Source organism: Cupressus sempervirens, chromosome 3 (assembly GCF_028749045.1).
Source record: "Cupressus sempervirens isolate cs-2001-9-10 chromosome 3, ASM2874904v1, whole genome shotgun sequence".
Lineage (NCBI taxonomy): Eukaryota > Viridiplantae > Streptophyta > Pinopsida > Cupressales > Cupressaceae > Cupressus > Cupressus sempervirens.
The window spans coordinates 622311133-622329982 of NC_143120.1; the positions used below are offsets into that span (position 1 = coordinate 622311133).

The 18850-nt window shown below is 33.5% G+C and overlaps 1 protein-coding gene across 1 annotated transcript in view; it reads right to left on the minus strand.

Annotated features, from left to right (window-relative positions):
* The window catches only part of LOC149568204 (protein MET1, chloroplastic-like), a 118003-nt gene that overhangs the window by 74331 nt on the left and 24822 nt on the right, over positions 1–18850 (minus strand). Inside the window, exon 2 of the mRNA XM_089821210.1 lies at positions 15897–16003. Within this exon, the coding sequence (XP_089677336.1) occupies positions 15897–16003 (107 nt within the window). The remainder of the gene's footprint in view (positions 1–15896; positions 16004–18850) is intronic.

Consider the following 18850-nt stretch of genomic DNA (forward strand, 5'->3'; position numbering starts at 1 on the left):
ATGCTATCCTAAGCAATCTACGACTTTTAGAAAATAAGAGCTAGCAAGGGATGTAACAATGATATTGATGAGTGGTCGATATCTAACATTAGTCCACCCATCCATCACAATAGAGTAGCCCGTGCTAACCCAAGTACATTTCATATCCTCAAACAACAAAGCAATCTTAGAATACTCACTATCTAGGATGGTGGATCGTAGCTTATGCCCACTAGGGGATACAAATCAAGGATTCGTAGTTCATATATCTTTTACCATTTGTTCAAAATAAGTAGAATAGGCTACATGAAATGGGATGTCATTAGCAATAAAGAATCTATCAATGGATGCCTCACAAGCTTCCTTTGTCTGTGCATTAAACAAACTTTCCACCAAACCCTTCTCATCGCTACCCATCTTCCTCTTCCCTCTAGTCTCAGTAGGGGTGACACTAGTACCAATGGCGAATGATATTTTCCTAGAGGATCGTGAGTAAACAAATGGTGATGTCAGTGTCAAATTTTCCCCTCATTTCAGCCTCTAAGTGTAATCTTTGGCATTTTATTCTTTCGTCATCAGTCAATTGGGGACAAGCTTTGACTCTATGGCATGCAACACCTAAAAATTGTGACTCAACCCTTGGCTGCCCCTAAAATGATCAAGACAAACATGGCAATCCCACACCCTAGTCCCTCTTGCATTCTTTTTACTTTGTTGCCTAGGTGTGACATATTGGAGAAGAGTTTTTTTCTATGGAAAGGACCTTTGCATATTTTCCCTTGGTGATGGAAGGGCATTTGAATAAATTTGTTTAAGGCTCAACTTTTTCCCCTCTACTAGCAATATAACCCCCCACAACATATTCACTACTACTACTTCCACTACTGCTCATTGTGCTTAGTTTTGAGATTTAAATATGCTATGAAAATATGAACTAATACAATGAAAAGAAAAAAGAAAAAAATCAGGCACTTTCAAGCTACAAATCTATTTAAGAAATGGAAAATGTACGCATAAAGACTTTCATATTTACTTGGTGCACAATAGAGGAAGCTCAAACCCCTGCACAAGCACTTGGAATCAAAAAAATCACCTACTCTTCTTGCAAAATGAAAACCCCAGCCTGCTGCTACAAACTCAAACTACAAATGCAAATCAAATAAAAGTGTCAAACCTTGCCAAATGTGGTCCTTTTTTACCTTTTAGGACAAGTGGGGAGACGGGCCCAACTGGACGCCCAATTACATGCCAAAAAAATTATATTTTAACCTTTATTATTTTTTGTTTTAATGTCCAAAACTCTAGGGATGGACAGATGTCCCCGGAATGGTCAAGGGACATTTATGACATTCCCTTCCGTCTCGAGGATGGGTCGTACATCCCCAAATTTTTGCTCAGTCATACCTACATCTCTGGGACGTTTCCTGTCAAATCTGGGATTTTGGGGACATGGGGGATGTCCCCATTTCCGAAACTCAATGTTTTTGGGCGGGGACGCCTCTCCGGGTTACGTAGTTAATAAGTGCTTGTCAATCCAAGGAAAAAGACCTCAGAAATAAGAGGAAAAGAGAATGAATTTACTTCTTTTTGAAAGGGTGTATAGTTTACTACCTCTTATAATATTATATAAAAAATTATGTGAGAACTTGAAAAGGCATGAAAATTGCTCAAGGAAGACAGTGGTTTAAAGAGCTATTGACATAGGAGCAAGGGTATATAGTGTGCATCCAATTTAGGGTATATTGTACACCCAAGATTGTCTTAGTCAAGATGGTGATGCATGTGTATCAACGTAAAATGTGGACCACATGTATTTGATTACACAAACAAGATCTAAAATGCTAAGATCCTCCTAAACTTAGAAGGACCAAAAACACTAAAGTTTCCTAACGTTAGAATTATCATTTTCAGAGTTGTCTCAGTTAAATATAAATTGCAAATTGATTTGAAATATGAATTTTCAAATTTGATACAATATTGATATAAACTCTTATTGTTATTTGTTTAATTGAATTTCACATTATAAATGTTGATTTATATTTGTTCAAATATTATTTCTTTTAACGTGTATAGCTAAATATATTATATTGTGTTGGATACATCATTCAATTTCAACCTAAGAATTATTACATTTGATATTAGAGTCCAAAAACATCCTTAAAATTACACCACTCATATTTATTAGCCTTTTGTAAACATTTTAAAATATAAAAATCTAATTAACTAAATATATGTTTTAAAATTTAAACACAAATATTAAGTCAAATGGAAAAGAAGATAAATTGAATTAGGAATGGAAGGTTTAAGAGGTTATAAAACTTAGGAAATTTACTTAGAAGAAAAAAGGATAGAGAGAGATTTAACCATGTGTTAAAAACGAGTGCATGTGACATTAAATATGAAATCATAAAAAAGTTGAAATTACAAAACCAAAAGTTAGGTTGAAAATTTGAGCTACATGGTTAAAAAATTAAATTGTATAATTATTAGATAAATCCCAAGTGCAACCATTATAGGGTTGAGCCTTGCTTCTAACTTGAAGCTGCGATATATTGAAAAGCTTGAGAAAAATTAAGAATATTGTTACAAAGGTAAAATGTAGGTATGAGAGATAAATTTTGTGTGATTTATAAAAGTTAATATTCAATAATTAAAATAAGGAACATCCCACAGTGCAGCGGTAAGTTGCGAGCCTCTCATTTGGGAGGTCTTGAGTTACTCCAATCCCATATTGATATCGGCTCCGTCCCATCATCAGTCAAAATATATATATACCACAATTGAAACACAAATTGTATATTATTTATTTCCAAAAGCTTAATGTTCCTTCTATGAGTGAATATTTTGCATTCATATATTATTACTGTGTATATGAATATAAAGGTTTTGAATAGGATGATTCATATATTATATTTTTCTATGATATTAACGATATATATTATCTTTTAGAGTATGGTTGATGAAATCTTCAATCTCCATGTAAGGAGAGCAAAGGTTCTATTAGGTGGATATTTTGCAACCAACAGTTTGGGAAAATTTAGAAACAAAATAGGATGACTAGCCACAGCATGTGAGACAAAATCTCTCTTACCTTAAAAGGAAGGCTCTCCCTTCTCATTGTTCCTTGAATCAACTCAAGGTAAGCAAGAAGTTAGAGGTACTTTGAAGGGTGTTAGTAATATTCTTTCCTCTTGTTTCAGGAAAGAATCCACGTACTCATGGAGCTGTTAATAGGCAAGAAGAGCCTCTAAACTACACTTCTATCTTGGAAACAATGACACCAATAAACCAACATCAATTCAAAGTTCGATTGAAAGCAGGCCACTTGGATCTAAGTCCAGTTGTTCTACACTATAAAAGTAAATCACTACTATGGGGGCACAAAGACTTTCGAAAGTAGAGGATTTTCTACGCTATAATCCTATAAGTTATTTCAGTTCAAAGACATGAAAGCAACTTAAACTTAACAAAGTGACTAAATATCAAACAATAATATAACCTACAGCCAAAGCTTCTAGTCTTATATTTCCAGAGTTGCTCCAAGTCAAAGCTTAAGCTCCAATTGTTTCTTCTACTCACTTGTTCTAATAAGCATACAATAGTAACATGACTCAAAAACAATAGACACAAATCACAATTAAAGCTTCTAATTTGCTCTATCACAATTGCTTCTAGTCAAAGCTTTGAATCCAATTGCTTCTTTATGTTCACTTTTCTTCCAAATTGGTACTACACAATCAAAGTTATGCTTGCACAAGTTTGGCAAAGCTCTCTTGCATAAAATAAAAGATGATTTTTAAAATGAAGGGGGCACTCCTTATATAGGAAAAAGGAGTGAGAAAAAGGAAAAAAAAAGGTGGGAGCAAATCAACCACCTTGACTCGGTCAAACTAGGAAAGAAGATTTCTTGGATTACATGGATTGAACGTTCGTGTAATCGAATTACATGCAGTTGAATTATATGTAATCTATCTTCTACAGCTACAAAGCTGAAAAACACTTGAAGAAAACGTTGAAGCTTTTGATTCTAAATGAATCAATCTTGTCGATTATAGGCGAAGGCCTTGTACTTGATGGTGTAATCATGAATGATCATTGAATCGGGAGTTCCTGTATTCCGCGTCACTGCATTCTCTTTGATGAATTGCCAGTTGTCATTTGAAAACTTGATGTAATCAAGTTTTTCTTCATTCCATAGTTGTGAATTATTCTCTGTCAAATTTGCACATTTTGGAGTTTTAGACACTTCGAAAACCTTCTCAATGATGTCTAGATGTAAAAACCCGGAACAACTTTCCCATCAGCATTTTTCACTGTTTTTTTGGGGGGGGGGAAGGGGGAGCAAAATGCTTGTCGCATTCCCACACGAAGTCAAGTTCCAAGGCTGCCATTTTGAATGTGGAGATCGCATGAATAATTGCTTCTTGAGAACCAAAGAAAGTTTTCTCCAGAGGATGGTTGTGTTCTTTAAAGAAGTTCTAACATATCTTGAAGAGTGCACCACAACATGAAGATGAAAACATTTTCCAATGAGATCATATTCATGAAAACTTTGGGATTTGAGTTACAATAACGGATCCATGAGGGATGAGTGTTTGAAGCATAGATTAGATAATTATTGAAGACTTTGGAAGGCTGGAAATGTTTAGGACAACTTGTATTTTGGGCAAAAATTGTCAAAATCAGGTTTCAAATGGTGGATTGCATGTGGGCAAAATGAGGCTTTTGCTTTGGGTGACAAAGAATGCAAGTTGGAAGCATATAATATGTGCAAAATGACTGTTTTGGCATTTGAAAATGTGAGTTTTTACCAAAGTCAGATTTAGGAGATGCAATTACATGTGTAGGAATATGGAGTTTGGATGATGGATGAAAATGGAAGGTGAAAGCATGAAAATGTAATTGTATTCTTCAAGGAAGATCTCCAACTTTTCTCCAAAAACAAACCAAAACAAGCAACAAAATATATACAAAAACCTAAAAACAAAAGGAAAACATATCTCTTGCTTTGACTCAAATCTTGACAAACTCCAAAACTTCACTTTGCATAAAACTTCATTTTTGAGATGAAAGAGCTTTGCATTTGCAACAAAGATAAAGATTTCAAGTTTATTTAATAACTTAATGCAAAAAACTAGGGCTGCATTTGAACAAATGGACAACAAAGAGCCAAAGAATGCAGCAAATTAGCAAAAGAAGCAAGAAATGCAAGCAAAATCGAATCCTCACACTTACCTGAAGATCAATGAGCAAAATCTGGAAGAAAGGGAAGTAAGGATGAACTTGTTTTCTCCAAAATCAAGTTCTCCAAGTGCATTTGCATATGGTAACCAAATATCTTTGAAATATTCAAACTTTTGCTTCAAATCATAGTTGTAAGATGCAAATGCATGTGCATTGTATTGCCAATGTGATTGCAAATGTCTTCCTAAGTGCAGATCGCAATTATGGAAATGATTTCCATATTTGAGAGTGCATATACAAGGCAAATCATGGTTTCCAAGGGAAAACGCATGTACATGTAGTTGACATAAATACTTCAAGAGACTCCTTCCTTCCAACGTTTTATGCAAAATTGGGGTTAGAAAGCCCTATTGCATCAACATTTTTCGATTTGGGGCAGCAAATCAAGGTCTCTAACTTCAAACGCATGAAGAGAAAATGCAAAGTATATGCAAGCTTTTTGTATTGCAACCCAAATCGCATTCTCCAAAGGCATTTACATGTAACATTTTTGATGGAAATGCATGCCTTCAATGCAAATCGGGTTCTCCAAGCCTCTTCACATGTTTTAAAATGTGTATTTGTATTGCTCAAGTCCAAACAATTTCCCTTGGAGAGCGAAAATGAACTCTTGGAGACCAGATGCATGTTGTGTAATTGCATGCAAAGCAAGAACAAGTTCCACATAGGCATTTACATGCAGTGTTTTTAGTGCAAGAGGAAAATCACACTCTCCAAGGGCATTTGCATGTTTTAATTATGCAAAGAGAAGACGTGTTTGGGTGTTTTTGAAGGCCAAAATTAGGGTTTCCACATGCAAACGCATGTTTAAATATGCAACATGGATGCATGTAAGCCATACTACAAATAAAATTGGGATCTCCAAACCCTTTTACATGTTAATTATTGTCACTTAGAAGGAAATCACTCTCTCTACATGTCATTACATGTGATGTTTTTCGATGCAAATGCAAAATCAGTTTTAGAATGATCAAATGCAAGTTTATAATGTGCAAGACAAAGCCATTAAATCCATCTATAGACCAAAATTAGGGTTAGGACCCATTGCATGTCATGTTTTCTCATCTTGCATTTACGCGTTATGCACTTACATGTATTTTGACCAAAACTCTACCTCCAAGCCAAGATGCACTCTCTAGGAGTGATTGCATGTTTACAATACGCAGTGCATTTACATGCATTTATATATCCAAGCCAAAATCGCACTCTAGATGAATTTACATGTATTTCATTTTTTATGACTAACATGTAATGGAGTTGCATCACTTAAGTTTTCTATTTAGCACATCTAATTGATTTATCGAGCAAATATCACTTAAAGGGGTCAAATATCATAATTACACTATATTTTACATATTATGTGCAAATATGTTTAAAAAGTAACATTTCACTAAAATGTTTTAAAATAAAACATTAAAGTAAATCTCAACATTAAATTAGACTATAAACTTTAAAGCACATAAAGTCACTTAAGTGAAAAATTAAAAAGTAACTCAGCATTAAATTATAACATAAAGTGCATTGTAATGACTTTAGTCTTTAATCACTTAAGTGATAAAGTAACTTAAAAACATTGGTGTCCTGCATTTTGTCACCACAAAATGTAGGTAACAGTATGAGACTCCCAACTTAGTTTGACATTTCTCTGAGATAGTTCATTATTTAATTGGCTAACATTGATCAATCAATCAACCCCGATTTGTATAATGAATCCTTTTACTGAAGGTTTTCGTCAAGTCCTTTTTGTTTTTCATTTTATTAAGGATGTGCTTGATTTTTGAAAACTTCAATGTCATTTTTCACTTTTTTGAGTGTGTTTGTTTGCTTTTGATCTTTTGGTTTTCTTAAAACCCTTTCTTTTAGTTTTCCCATTGAATCAGTATATCTCAAGGCTTAATCGGACTTGGCTATCAAAAGATATGACCATTTAAGTGCCCAACAGGTGGACTCTCCAGATGTAATTGCATATTTAAAATATCATGTTATATTTTAATGTTGACATTCACTTTTTGAAAAATATAACATAAATTCACTTTATGTTATGTTTTTAAATTACTTAATCACTTAAATTTATCACTTAAGTGACTATAGAGCACTTTATGTTATATTTTCACGTTGAGTTGTTTTTTAATTTTTCACTTAAGTGACTCTATCAACAATATAGTTTGAATTATTTTTGAGTTACTTTATGTTTTATTTCAAAACATCTAAGTTAAACTTGTTTTTTGAATTATTTTTGCACATAATATATTAACTATATAGTGTAAATGTTATGTTTGCCCCAATTAAGTGATATTTTCTCAAAAATAAATTAAACTTGTACTTAATTGATCAATTAAGTTTTGTAAATGCAACTTTCAACCCATTTACATGTTTACATGTTAAGGGCCTCCAAGAGTGTGATTTGCACTAGAAAGGCATTTTTAAACACTTAAAACATGTTTTAAAAACATGTAACATACCTCCAAGAATGCAATTTGCATGAACTTGGTGTTTTACATGTTAAGTATAACATGTAAATGCATTTGGAGTCTACGATTTTGCCTTCCAAGGCCAAAATTATCAAGTGCATATTACAGATTGCATATGTTAAAACATGGAGAGTGCGATTTGCATAGAAGACCAAAAGGCATGTATTTTAAAACATGTAATGCCCCATTTAGACTGCGAATTTGCACTTAAAACATATGCAATGGGCTTTCTAGAACGTGATTTGCATGTAAATGACTTTCCCAAGCTAACATATAATATGCAATGCCTCTTCTAGTGTGTGATTTGCACTTAGAAGCAAAATAACATATCAATAGCACTTAGGGAATGATTTTACATTAGGAAAATGTGTTTGACTTTAACATGAAAATGCAAGAGGAAATAACATGCGTAAATGCATGATTAGTGTCTGATTATGCATCTACAACCAAACGTTGGTTTTCAAAGAGGAAATAAAACATGTAAATACATGTTTAGAGTCTGACCAAGCATTCAAACATATGCAAATGACTGTGGAGAACCCATTTTGAATATTCCTTTTCAAAGACGCTTCAAGACCATGCATTTATAGGGCACATTTTGATCAAAAACGCCCAGAAATCTATTTTGAAGGTCACGCTTTTACTCTTAATGGCCACTTTTTTGTGTTTGAAGGCCACTTCTTGCATCTGGGGTTCACATTGTTTGCATTTCTAAGACAAAAACCCATGTCTTTGCACAAGAAGGGCATGTCTTTTGCAAAAAGGCCCAGAAATCAACGTTTCTAGGTCATGAATGTGCATTGGAGGAAGGCATTTTTGCATTTGAATGTTTGTTTGGTACATGAAGATCATGTTTTTGCCCTTTTCCATCAAAAACAACCCATGTTTTGACATGATAAGGGCACATTTTTTATTAAAAATGCCTTGAGAACACATTCCATGCAAAAACATTTTTGCATTTTGAAGAGTTTGTGACTTGTATTTGCATCATCATATACAAAAACAACCAAGTGTTTTCATTATGCATTTGCAACTTCGAAATAGTGAAAAGTTGTTTGGAATATTCGAATTTGGAGGAAAGACCTCAATACCAACTTCTTAATCTTCCACATTTGGCTCTTTGAGCTCCAAGTAAACGTTTTCAAACCATTGCTATTTTGTTGCATATTTTGACTTATCATTGTACACTTATTCAAAGATATGTCATGTATTTTGCAATTTTTCTTTAAATTAGATGAAAGCTTCCATTTTCAAATGCTTGGAATTTTCCCAAATTCAAAATTCAAAATTGAGAGCAACTTGATATTTTGTCATGTTTGAGTCAAAAACCAAAAGTATGTTTTTTGCTTTGTGCATATTTTTGCTTGTTGTTTACTTGCTGTTTTGATTTCGTTTTTTCGGAAAGGTTGAGGATTCTTTCCCAAGAATGCAAGAGCATATCACACCTTTTCACTTTCCACCTTTCCATGCAAATGCATCACATCTTTCCATATTTCACCAACACATGTCAAAGCATATTACGTCCATTTCCCAATATATGCAATTACATTCCAAGAGCATTTACATGTGATTCCATCATCCATCCAAATTTACATCCGCATTTACGTGTAATTCCATCCTTCAAACCCATTGAAATGTAATTACATCCTTCGAACCTGATTACATTTTTACATCGTCACAATTACATGTAAATTACTTTACATATAATTACATCTACAGAACCCGATTTGGTAAAAGGTCACACTTCTAAACACCAAAGTCGCCATTTGCACACATCCATATGCATCCCAACTTGCATTCTTGGCCATACCCACAAAAGCCCATAATTTCCAACCTACAATCCACCCTTAAGAGTCTAATTTTGGCCCTTTTCACCCAAATACATATGCTTTATGGTTCATTTCCAGCCATCATATGTGTTCCATAAATATCTAATCCATACTTCAAACACTCATCTCTCATGGATTCGCCATTGTAACTTAAATCCCAAAGTTTTCATGGATCCAATCTCATTGGAAGATGTTTTCATCTTCACATTGCGGTGGACTCTTCAAGATATGACAAAACTTCTTCAAAGAACAAAGACATCTCATTTAGAAGATATGTTTTGATCCTCAAGAAGCAGTAATTCATTTGGTCTCCATTTTCCCAATGGTTGTCCAAGAACCTGAGTTCGTGTGGGAATGCATCAAGTACTTTACTTCAAAAAGGTAAAATAAAGTTAAAGGTGATGATGGAAAGTTATTCCGAGTTTGCATCCGAACACCATCGAGAAGGTTTTCGAAGTGTTTGAGACTCCAGAATGTGCCAATCTACAAAGGAGAATTCACAAAAACTCGAATGAGAAAAAGCTTAATCACACCAAGTTTTCAAATGACAATGGGCAATTCATCAAAGAGAGTCAAAGGCTATCAAAAGATGCAACACCATGGTTATCAAGGTGAATGCAATGGCACAAAATGCAAGAACTCCAGATCCTATGATCATCTGGGATCGCATCAAGTACAAGGCTTTGCCGACAATCTACAAGATTGATTCATTTATAGTCAACAACCTCAACATTTTGTTCAAGTGTTTTTCATGTTTGTAGGTGGGGAGGATGAATTGCATGAAGTTATGTAATTACATGTAATTTGATTGCATATCCTTATGACATGTAATCCAATAACTTCTCTCGCCTAGTTTGACCGCGTCAAAGTTGGTTGAGTTGCTCCCACTTTTTCCTCCATTTTTTTCTCAACTCCTTTGCCTATATAAAGGAGTGTCCTCTCATTGTAAAAATCATCTTTTGTTAGATGCAAGAAAGTTTTACTAAACTTGTGCAAGCATCATAACTTTGATTGTGTAGTACCAATTTGGGAGAAAAGTGAATAAAAGAAGCAATTGGATTCGAAGCTTTGACTGGAAGCAATTGTGATAGCACAAATTAGAAGCTTTACTATAATTTGTACCTATTGTCCTTGATTTTATGTTATTATTGTGTGTTTAATCATACTCATAGTGAGTTAAGAAACAATCAGAGTCAAAGCTTTGACTGGGAGCGGTTGTGGTAATACATAAACTAGAAGCTTTGAATGTAGGTTGTATTGCCATCTCAATTCACAATAATAATTAGAATTCCCTACTTTTGGAAGTCTTTGCACCCCAATGGTAGAGGTTATTATTATAGAATAAATTAAAATAGGACCTACAGCCAAACCGGTACGTTTTCAATCAGACTTTGAGTTGGTGTTGGTTTATCGATGTCACCGTTTTCAGCTATTAGATAGAAGTGTAGTTAGAGATTTCATCTTGCCCATTACTCGCTTCATGGGTAAGTGGATTCTTTTCTAAAAGATAAGAGGAAACAATATTGGCCATACTTTTCAAAATCTCTCAACTTTTTGCTTACCTTAAGTTGATCTAAGGAACGGTGAGAAGGGGGAGCCTTCCCTTAAGGTAGGAGAGACTCTGTTCCATACGATGTGGCTAGTCTACCTATTTCGCAATTGGATTTTAACAAATTGTCGGTTGCAAAATATCCACCCAAAAACATAACATAAAGTCATTTTAAGTTATATTTTTCAATGAATGCAATTCAACATTAGAATATAAGGCCAATATTTTAAATGTGCAATTGAACTTGGAAAACCCACTTTTTAGGCACTTAAAACTTGATATCTTTTGACTGATAACTCTGATTAAGTCCTAAGAGATATCGAATTGAAAGAAAACCGAAAGCAAGAGATTGAAGGAAACAAAAAGACGAACAATCTAAACAAACACTAAAAAATGCAAAAAGGACTTTTAAGGACTCAAAAATCAAGTATAGGCTAACAAACTGAAAAAACAAAAAAGACCTTACAAGAGCCTTCAGTAAAAGGATTCATTATAGGAATTGGGAACCGATGATTTAATCAATCTTGGCCAATCAAATAGTGAATTATCTCATAGAAACGCAAAACTCAATTGGAAAAGTTTCATACTGTTACCTCCATTTTGTGAATGACAAAATACGAGACAACAAGTTCAAAACAACAAAGGTGCATAAAGTTCGAGGAAAGACTTAAATACTCCTGTTAATGGTCGAAAATGTATTTTAAAGTTAGTAGACATGTTAGTAGTGAATATAAAATATAGAAATACATATTAATCTACATCTTATTAAATATCAAATAAAGTTTTGACAAACAAAATTATTAATCAAAATAAGCTAACCTATACATTGTAAGCAAATTGAAAATTATACACATTGAATATCAGGATTTAAGGAGTCGATTGTGGTTATCTCTAGTTAAAACAAGACTTCAAAAATTAACCAGTATAATCATTTGAAATAGATGGAACACTATGAACTTGGAAAAAAAAAAAAATCTTTTTCAAATGAAGGATGAAACATGATGATACATGGTTGTTGCATGTATTGTCCTTGAATTATGTAAGTCTAGTTAATTGCTTGTATAAGGTAGTGATATATGCTTAGTGCTATCAAAACAACATCCAAATTTGTTACCTAAGTCTAACATATTATTTTTGTGAGCCCAGATCCCAAAAAATTCCAAAATCATTAAACTTGGAGTAATATGATGCTATTGTTGGAATGGGTTGGTTGGAACATAATAATATGTTTTATAGAATGTGAAATTAAATAGCTTTTCTTAGGCTCAAAGTCAGTGACATGTCAAATTTTATAGGAGACACCCTCTAAAAATTAAAAAGTATTTTTGGATTTCTATAAATAGGTAACACATCAAATTTTATAGGAGAGACAACCTCTAAATATAAAAACCATTTTTGGGATGCCATTTTATATTAATCAATAACAAGGTTCAGCCAAACCTATTGGGTTTTTGTCAACCTCTAATATTTCTAGACGGTTGAAGCTATTTGACTGAACCTAGTGATGCCTAATTGAGATTTTGATCATAGTTTCCTTCATTGTTTACCTAATAACTCCATTTTCATTTCCAAATGATGTCTCATTTTTAGCTCCTCACCATTTCACATGCTTTAAAAACAACAAATATATACTGTAACATCAGTGTTATTTTAGTGGTAGTGTAGACGCATTATATTGGGACATTGGCAGTTCTTGTGTTAATAGTCACAAGTTATATGATTGAACAAGCTTTTTGCTTTTGACGATAAACTGATTATCATTTAAAGCTTAGAAACCCTAGGACCTAGAATATGTACATACAAGAGATCACATACTTTGAGAAACGTATGAAAATATAATGCATCAAATTTTAAATTATCGCAAACATTGCACATTGAAATGTCTCTTTTACATTATTTTTTGTATTTTATTTATAAGGTTCTTATTAGAATGTTATAATCTTACCTTGATGATCATCGTAGTTAGTTCGTAGTTAGTCATTAGTTTATTAGGTAGTTTCTATTTTCACCTTTAGTTTACAATTGTTTATTTTAGAAACATTGTCTTTTTAAATCTATATAAGGAGTTTGCATCTCCTCTGTTTAGTAACAACAACAACAACATCGATTTACCATAACAAGGTATTAGAAAGGGTCGATGGGATTTCATAAAATTTGACGATATTTTTGGGAAGAATTCGAGCCTCTTTTGTTTTGGATAGTTTTCCAGAAATTTGTTTTCCCATTTTTTGAAATAAAAATTGTTGGAGCTATTTTATGAAAAATTGTAGTTCGTCTTTGAAATTTTTTGTTGAAAACCACAAGCCTCATTAGGGTTTTGATTGTGCGATTTCTTAGTTTGAGCAAAAGTCTTTGATTTTCAAGGGTTGCATGTACTTGCATGTTTGTTCATGTACTTGCATGTACTTTTTGTGAGTTGATGTTCTTGCATGTGTTGTTTTACCATGCGAAGTCTCATGTTTTTCTGCATGAAGGTTTCTCTATGGGTTTATAATTTTTTCCTCAAAATTTAACTAATGAGTTTTTATTAATAAAATTCCCTTCAAAATTCTCTAATGAGATTTTAATATTTTTTTTCTACAAATTATCTATTGGATTTTACCATTTTTCTTCAAAAATGAAGTTTTGTATTCTACTATCCATGTCTTGGATTCTATTTGGTTTTGACTGATTTCTCATCTCAAAATTCATGTTGGGTTTTCATCAGTTTTTCACCTCAAAAATTGTGTTGATTTTTCATAATTTTTTCGCTTCAAAAACAATTCCTTGTAAACTTCAAAGCATACTATCTTGCAATCTATTTCGAGACATCCTACTCATCTACAATGTTTGGAGGGTTTGTCAATTTTTCTTCAAAATCATGTAAGTTATTCTCATAGTTACACCACCATGGGGGACAGGGGAACAGCAGTATAGGGGGACAAGTTTCTGGGATGGTGGGACAAAGGAACCTTAATTTGGGGATGGTGGGGGGACGACAGGGGGACAGTGGCAGGGGACAGGAGGGGGTGTGTATATATATGCATATGGTACTTTAAATGCTAGTTATGAAAAAATGTATTGCAATATAAGATACAAAGACGTAAAAGAGAAAATACTTGAACATTCAATTGAATTGGAACATCGAACATTGAACATAAATAGTCAAATCAGAAAATAGTCAACATCGGGATGTCCCCCATCCTCGACGAAGGTGGCAGAATCTGTGGTGCCGCTAGGGACAGAGGGACGGAGTCCCCAAGTCCCCAATGCATCCAAGTCTCCAAGACGTGGGCCGAAAAGGGGGGGGAAACATCCCCATGTTACTATGGTTATTCTCAATATGTCTCTGGCTACAAGGAAGGGTGACTCTGTTATCCAACATCAAGTTGGATTTATTTTTATTTCTAGTCAAAAGATTTGTTGATTCTAGGAGGATTTGTAGCAGACTCATCTCAATGGCAAAGTCAGTAGTAGGCTATTGCCCCATTTTGCAAACCTTTCTAAAGAAGGCGGCACCCTTCTATGTTCTTTTTTGGACAAATTTTGGCTTCTTGGTCATTGATATTTTGTAAATTAAAGAGTCTCAGCAGCAGAAGAATCTTTTGCACAATTTGTTACCAAAAGACAACAATTAGATATTGACCATTAAAGGAGGGTATTAGAATATCTTTAATGGTCATCTTAGTTAGTCTTTAGTTTATTAGGTAGTTTCTATTTTCGTCTTTAGTTCACAATTATTTCTTTCAGAAAGATCATCTTTGTAAATCTATTTTCATCTCCTCTACTTAATAAAATCGATTTAGCTATGAATTTTGTGTAACTTTGTAAGTTGTATGGCCTCCAATATTTTCCAAAGCCTTGTTAAAAATTCAAATTTTTGAACCACTTTACCAACTTGAACCTACTAAACTTCTCAATCGTTGCAATATGAGCATAATAAACAATATTGTGGAAAGTAAGTGAGTGACAATCTCAAGCAACAACCAGCACACCAAGGGACATCGTGTTCCTTGGTAATCAAGAAAGTATCCTTGAAATAAATGGATTACTTCCCCTTTGAGAACAAACAGATCTTTGTAAGAGAAAATTTCCCCTTTTGAAATTTTTCTCTTCGTTTGGTAATTCAGATTTCTTATGTCTCATTTGAACCTTTTCTTTTATCATGGTGTCTTGGTCCTCGGTAATCAAGAAGATCTCCATGCAATAAATGTGTTATTTCCCCTTTGAGAACAAACAGACCTTTGCGAGAGAAAGTTCTCTTTTGAAATTTTTCCACTCATTTGATAATTCCCTCACTTTTTGGCAAGAACAATTTATTTAAATCATTTTGTTGTATTTCTCCAGATTTCTTATGCCTCATTTGAAACTCATCTTTTATCATAGTTTCTGAATTACATTGTTCCCATCATCCATTTGTATGCAGATTGGTATACCAAAAAACAAATCATATAGTCAAAGGACAAAAAAGGAAACTTTTCTACACTGACACCTCATGTTTTTGAGGTAAAGAAGGTTCTACAGAGCTGCGATAGGAGAAACAGATAAGGATGAGCAGATATTACAGATATTAACTTAGCAACCAATCAAGTCATTGCCTATACATATTTTTCTCACATGGACTCTTTGAAATGTTCAAAATGCCATCAAAACAATGAGCGTGATAGCTCCTAAACTGTATAAATAAATGTAGAATGTTTAACATAAAAAAGGTACCTCTGAACAGTTATTCTCGGTACAAATGTGCATCTTGAAAATGGGAGAAATTAGAAAATACAAGTATATCTCAAAACAATAACAATAATATTTTCAATATATGAATTACAAAAGGTCCAGGAAACTAACCGTAGCGTTTCTGCATTTTCATGTATAATGGCCCAACTCGTTGACGTATAGTGTACATTGTGCGGCCATATTCAGCTGCAGGCCAAATCTCTGTCCCAAATACAGCACTGCAAAGGAAAAATTACTCTCATCTCATTCATTAATATGGTTGAGAAACATGATTAAAAAAATTGACTGAAATTTGACATAATTTCAACTGAATCATCCTCACACAATGAGTACAAGAACATAGAAATGCAAAAGTGAAATTCATATTAAACATATACTGGATTGCCTATGTTAGAGAGAAAAACCAGAAGTATTGTAATAAAAGTATCTAAGAAGCTGCAGCATCAATATTAAAATGCTTTTATATAATCCGATTGTGTAGAAATTTCACCACCTCCTAATTAATTGCACTGTACTTCTATGTAAACCATATCACCCTGCTCATCAAGAAAACAAGACCTATATTGACCCTATGTCCATAAAAGAAATTTTATTTCAAACAGAAACAGTTTGCAATGGGATTTACAGAAACAGTATGTTATGGACTTTACAGAAACATTATGTACATGACCCGGGTGGAATTAAGCAATTGAATATGTGTATGCAATGCTCTTAAGAAAATTTCAATGAAGACTAACATGCAAGAAGACTGGTAAATTTAACCATTTAAATAGAATGTAAAAGCACAAGAAACCTAAAAGTTAAATTGTATGCTGCTATTTTCAGATTTTTTTAAATGCATAATACAAAATGTCAAAACAAAAAAGATGATTTATACAGATATCTTCAGATTCTTTTAGTATCTCCTGACGGTCAATGTAGTTTTGTATCTTGCATCCTTTAAACACAGTTTAAGAATCAAATTTTTTATTGAAATGGGGCAGAATAGATGAACTTATTATTTTAAATAAGCAATTGTGCTTTGCTAGCTATTTTTGAATTATACATCCTTGTATATCACAATTTACACTTTATACATGTTATTCTTCTTAAATCCTCATTCAAGACATGCGCAGGAGACTTTGGGTTCTTGTATTTGCTTCACAAAAATATTTAAGTAAACTGCTGTCGTTCGTGTTGTTCTTACATCAACCCTCCACCGGCATTATTGTAGCAATAGGACCATTTTGTTAAGTTTGAAAGTCATAGTTGCTTGGAAATAAAATCTATAAAAAGAGAAATTGATTAAGAAAACCACCCTTTTTGTAATTTCCAGTTAAGTTTCTATTGGAGCCTCCCCTATTGCTGAGAGGATTGAGAAATCTCATGAAACGTTGCCTAAAGTCATGATTTTGTAAGTTGTGGTCAGTGACTTACAAAAATTTTAGCCAACAAAACACATAAAAGAGAGTCACCGGAACACCTCATCATTGTTAAAATCCAATAAAACTCAGGGCATTGCACACCCCCCAAAACCTTGAAGTACTCTTCCTTGGTACGTTCCCACACCAAGTACTTGGAGTACTCGACTACCCCCACCTCCATCGTTTCATAACCATGCTAGCACTAGGATAGGTAATTGCATTTCTACGTGAATTTTGATTTTTTAATGTTACTATTGGGTATGTACTTTGTTACCATGTCGAATGTTCAATGGTTCTAGCTTGTTTTGCAATTTCGTTGTGTGCAAGTATTTTGATTTGGTATGTTATACTAAAACATCATTTTATAACTAGTATTTCAAGTTCTATAAGTCAACACCCCCCTCGCCCTCACCCCCTATTGTCATCCCAAAAGTGAGGCCCTTTGTGCCCCCATCCCAAAAACTCATCCGGACGTACCCATGTTGGTGTTACACTATTAAAATCCTAATATACAAAAGGATGAAGTGAGCATGGTCACCTTGGGTTTGTACCTATCTGTTATAATTTATTTGCAGACTTAGTTGTCATTGTTAAAATTAAATATTGAGATTTCAAGAGCTTATGATACAAGACACATTGACTCCAAGATTTTGTGACCTTAAAGGAAGAGTTTAAATAACAAAATTGTATGAAGAGGAGGGTACTTGAGTACTTTAGGTATGGGTACAGCTATTTATCAACATAGGGGATGGGGGGAGTACTTGGGTATATTAATAAAATAGTTACTCTAATTAATATTTTCTAGAAAATCTGAAAATATGAGTCATGAGTCAAGACATTGAGTTTTCAAAACAAGAACAATGATCAAGTTTGTAGATGTGATTTATTATGTTTAGTTTCAAATTTGCAATATGTTTATAATAATATATATGCTGAATGTTTAGAAGCATAACAGAGAAGGCAAACATTAAATATGAACAAGAAGCTCATAAATCATAGAATGACAAATTGCAAATGATAAACTTCTAGTTCCAACTGGTGCTACCACAAGTTTCCAGGATGGGGACAGCAGGCAGCGGGGGGATGAGTTTCCAGGACAGCAAATTTTTTTGCCAAGTCTGGGGATGGAAAGGGGGCAGCTATGTAAATATAGGGAAAATATAAAATATATAGGGAGATTTGCATTGACACATGATATTCATATGAAAACATGGATAAACCATGTCATTTAAACATCATAGAACCTTAACATGCAATAAGTCAAACTCAATGCTCAATATGCATTCAAGATTTGGAATTATTATCAATGTGCATATAATATTAAAATAATAACATAAAATTTTGAAATAAACCCAAGAACATGATTCAAAATTCATTGCCAATAGCAAAAAGAACAACCCACCTTCCAAATTGAAACATATTACTATCATTGAATTTTGAAACTACACCTCCAATCATTGTAAATGGGCTAATATTAACACAAAAAGATCTGCTATACAATTTCGATCATAATAAAGGTTTGTTACAGTAAGATGGTACCTTGATGTAACCTCCAATATTCACCCTATCTTCCGCAAAAGACCCAAATTAACCCAAGACCAATCCAACACTGACGTATTACCACAAAATGACATAAAAATGCATGTTCTAGGTTTGTAATGC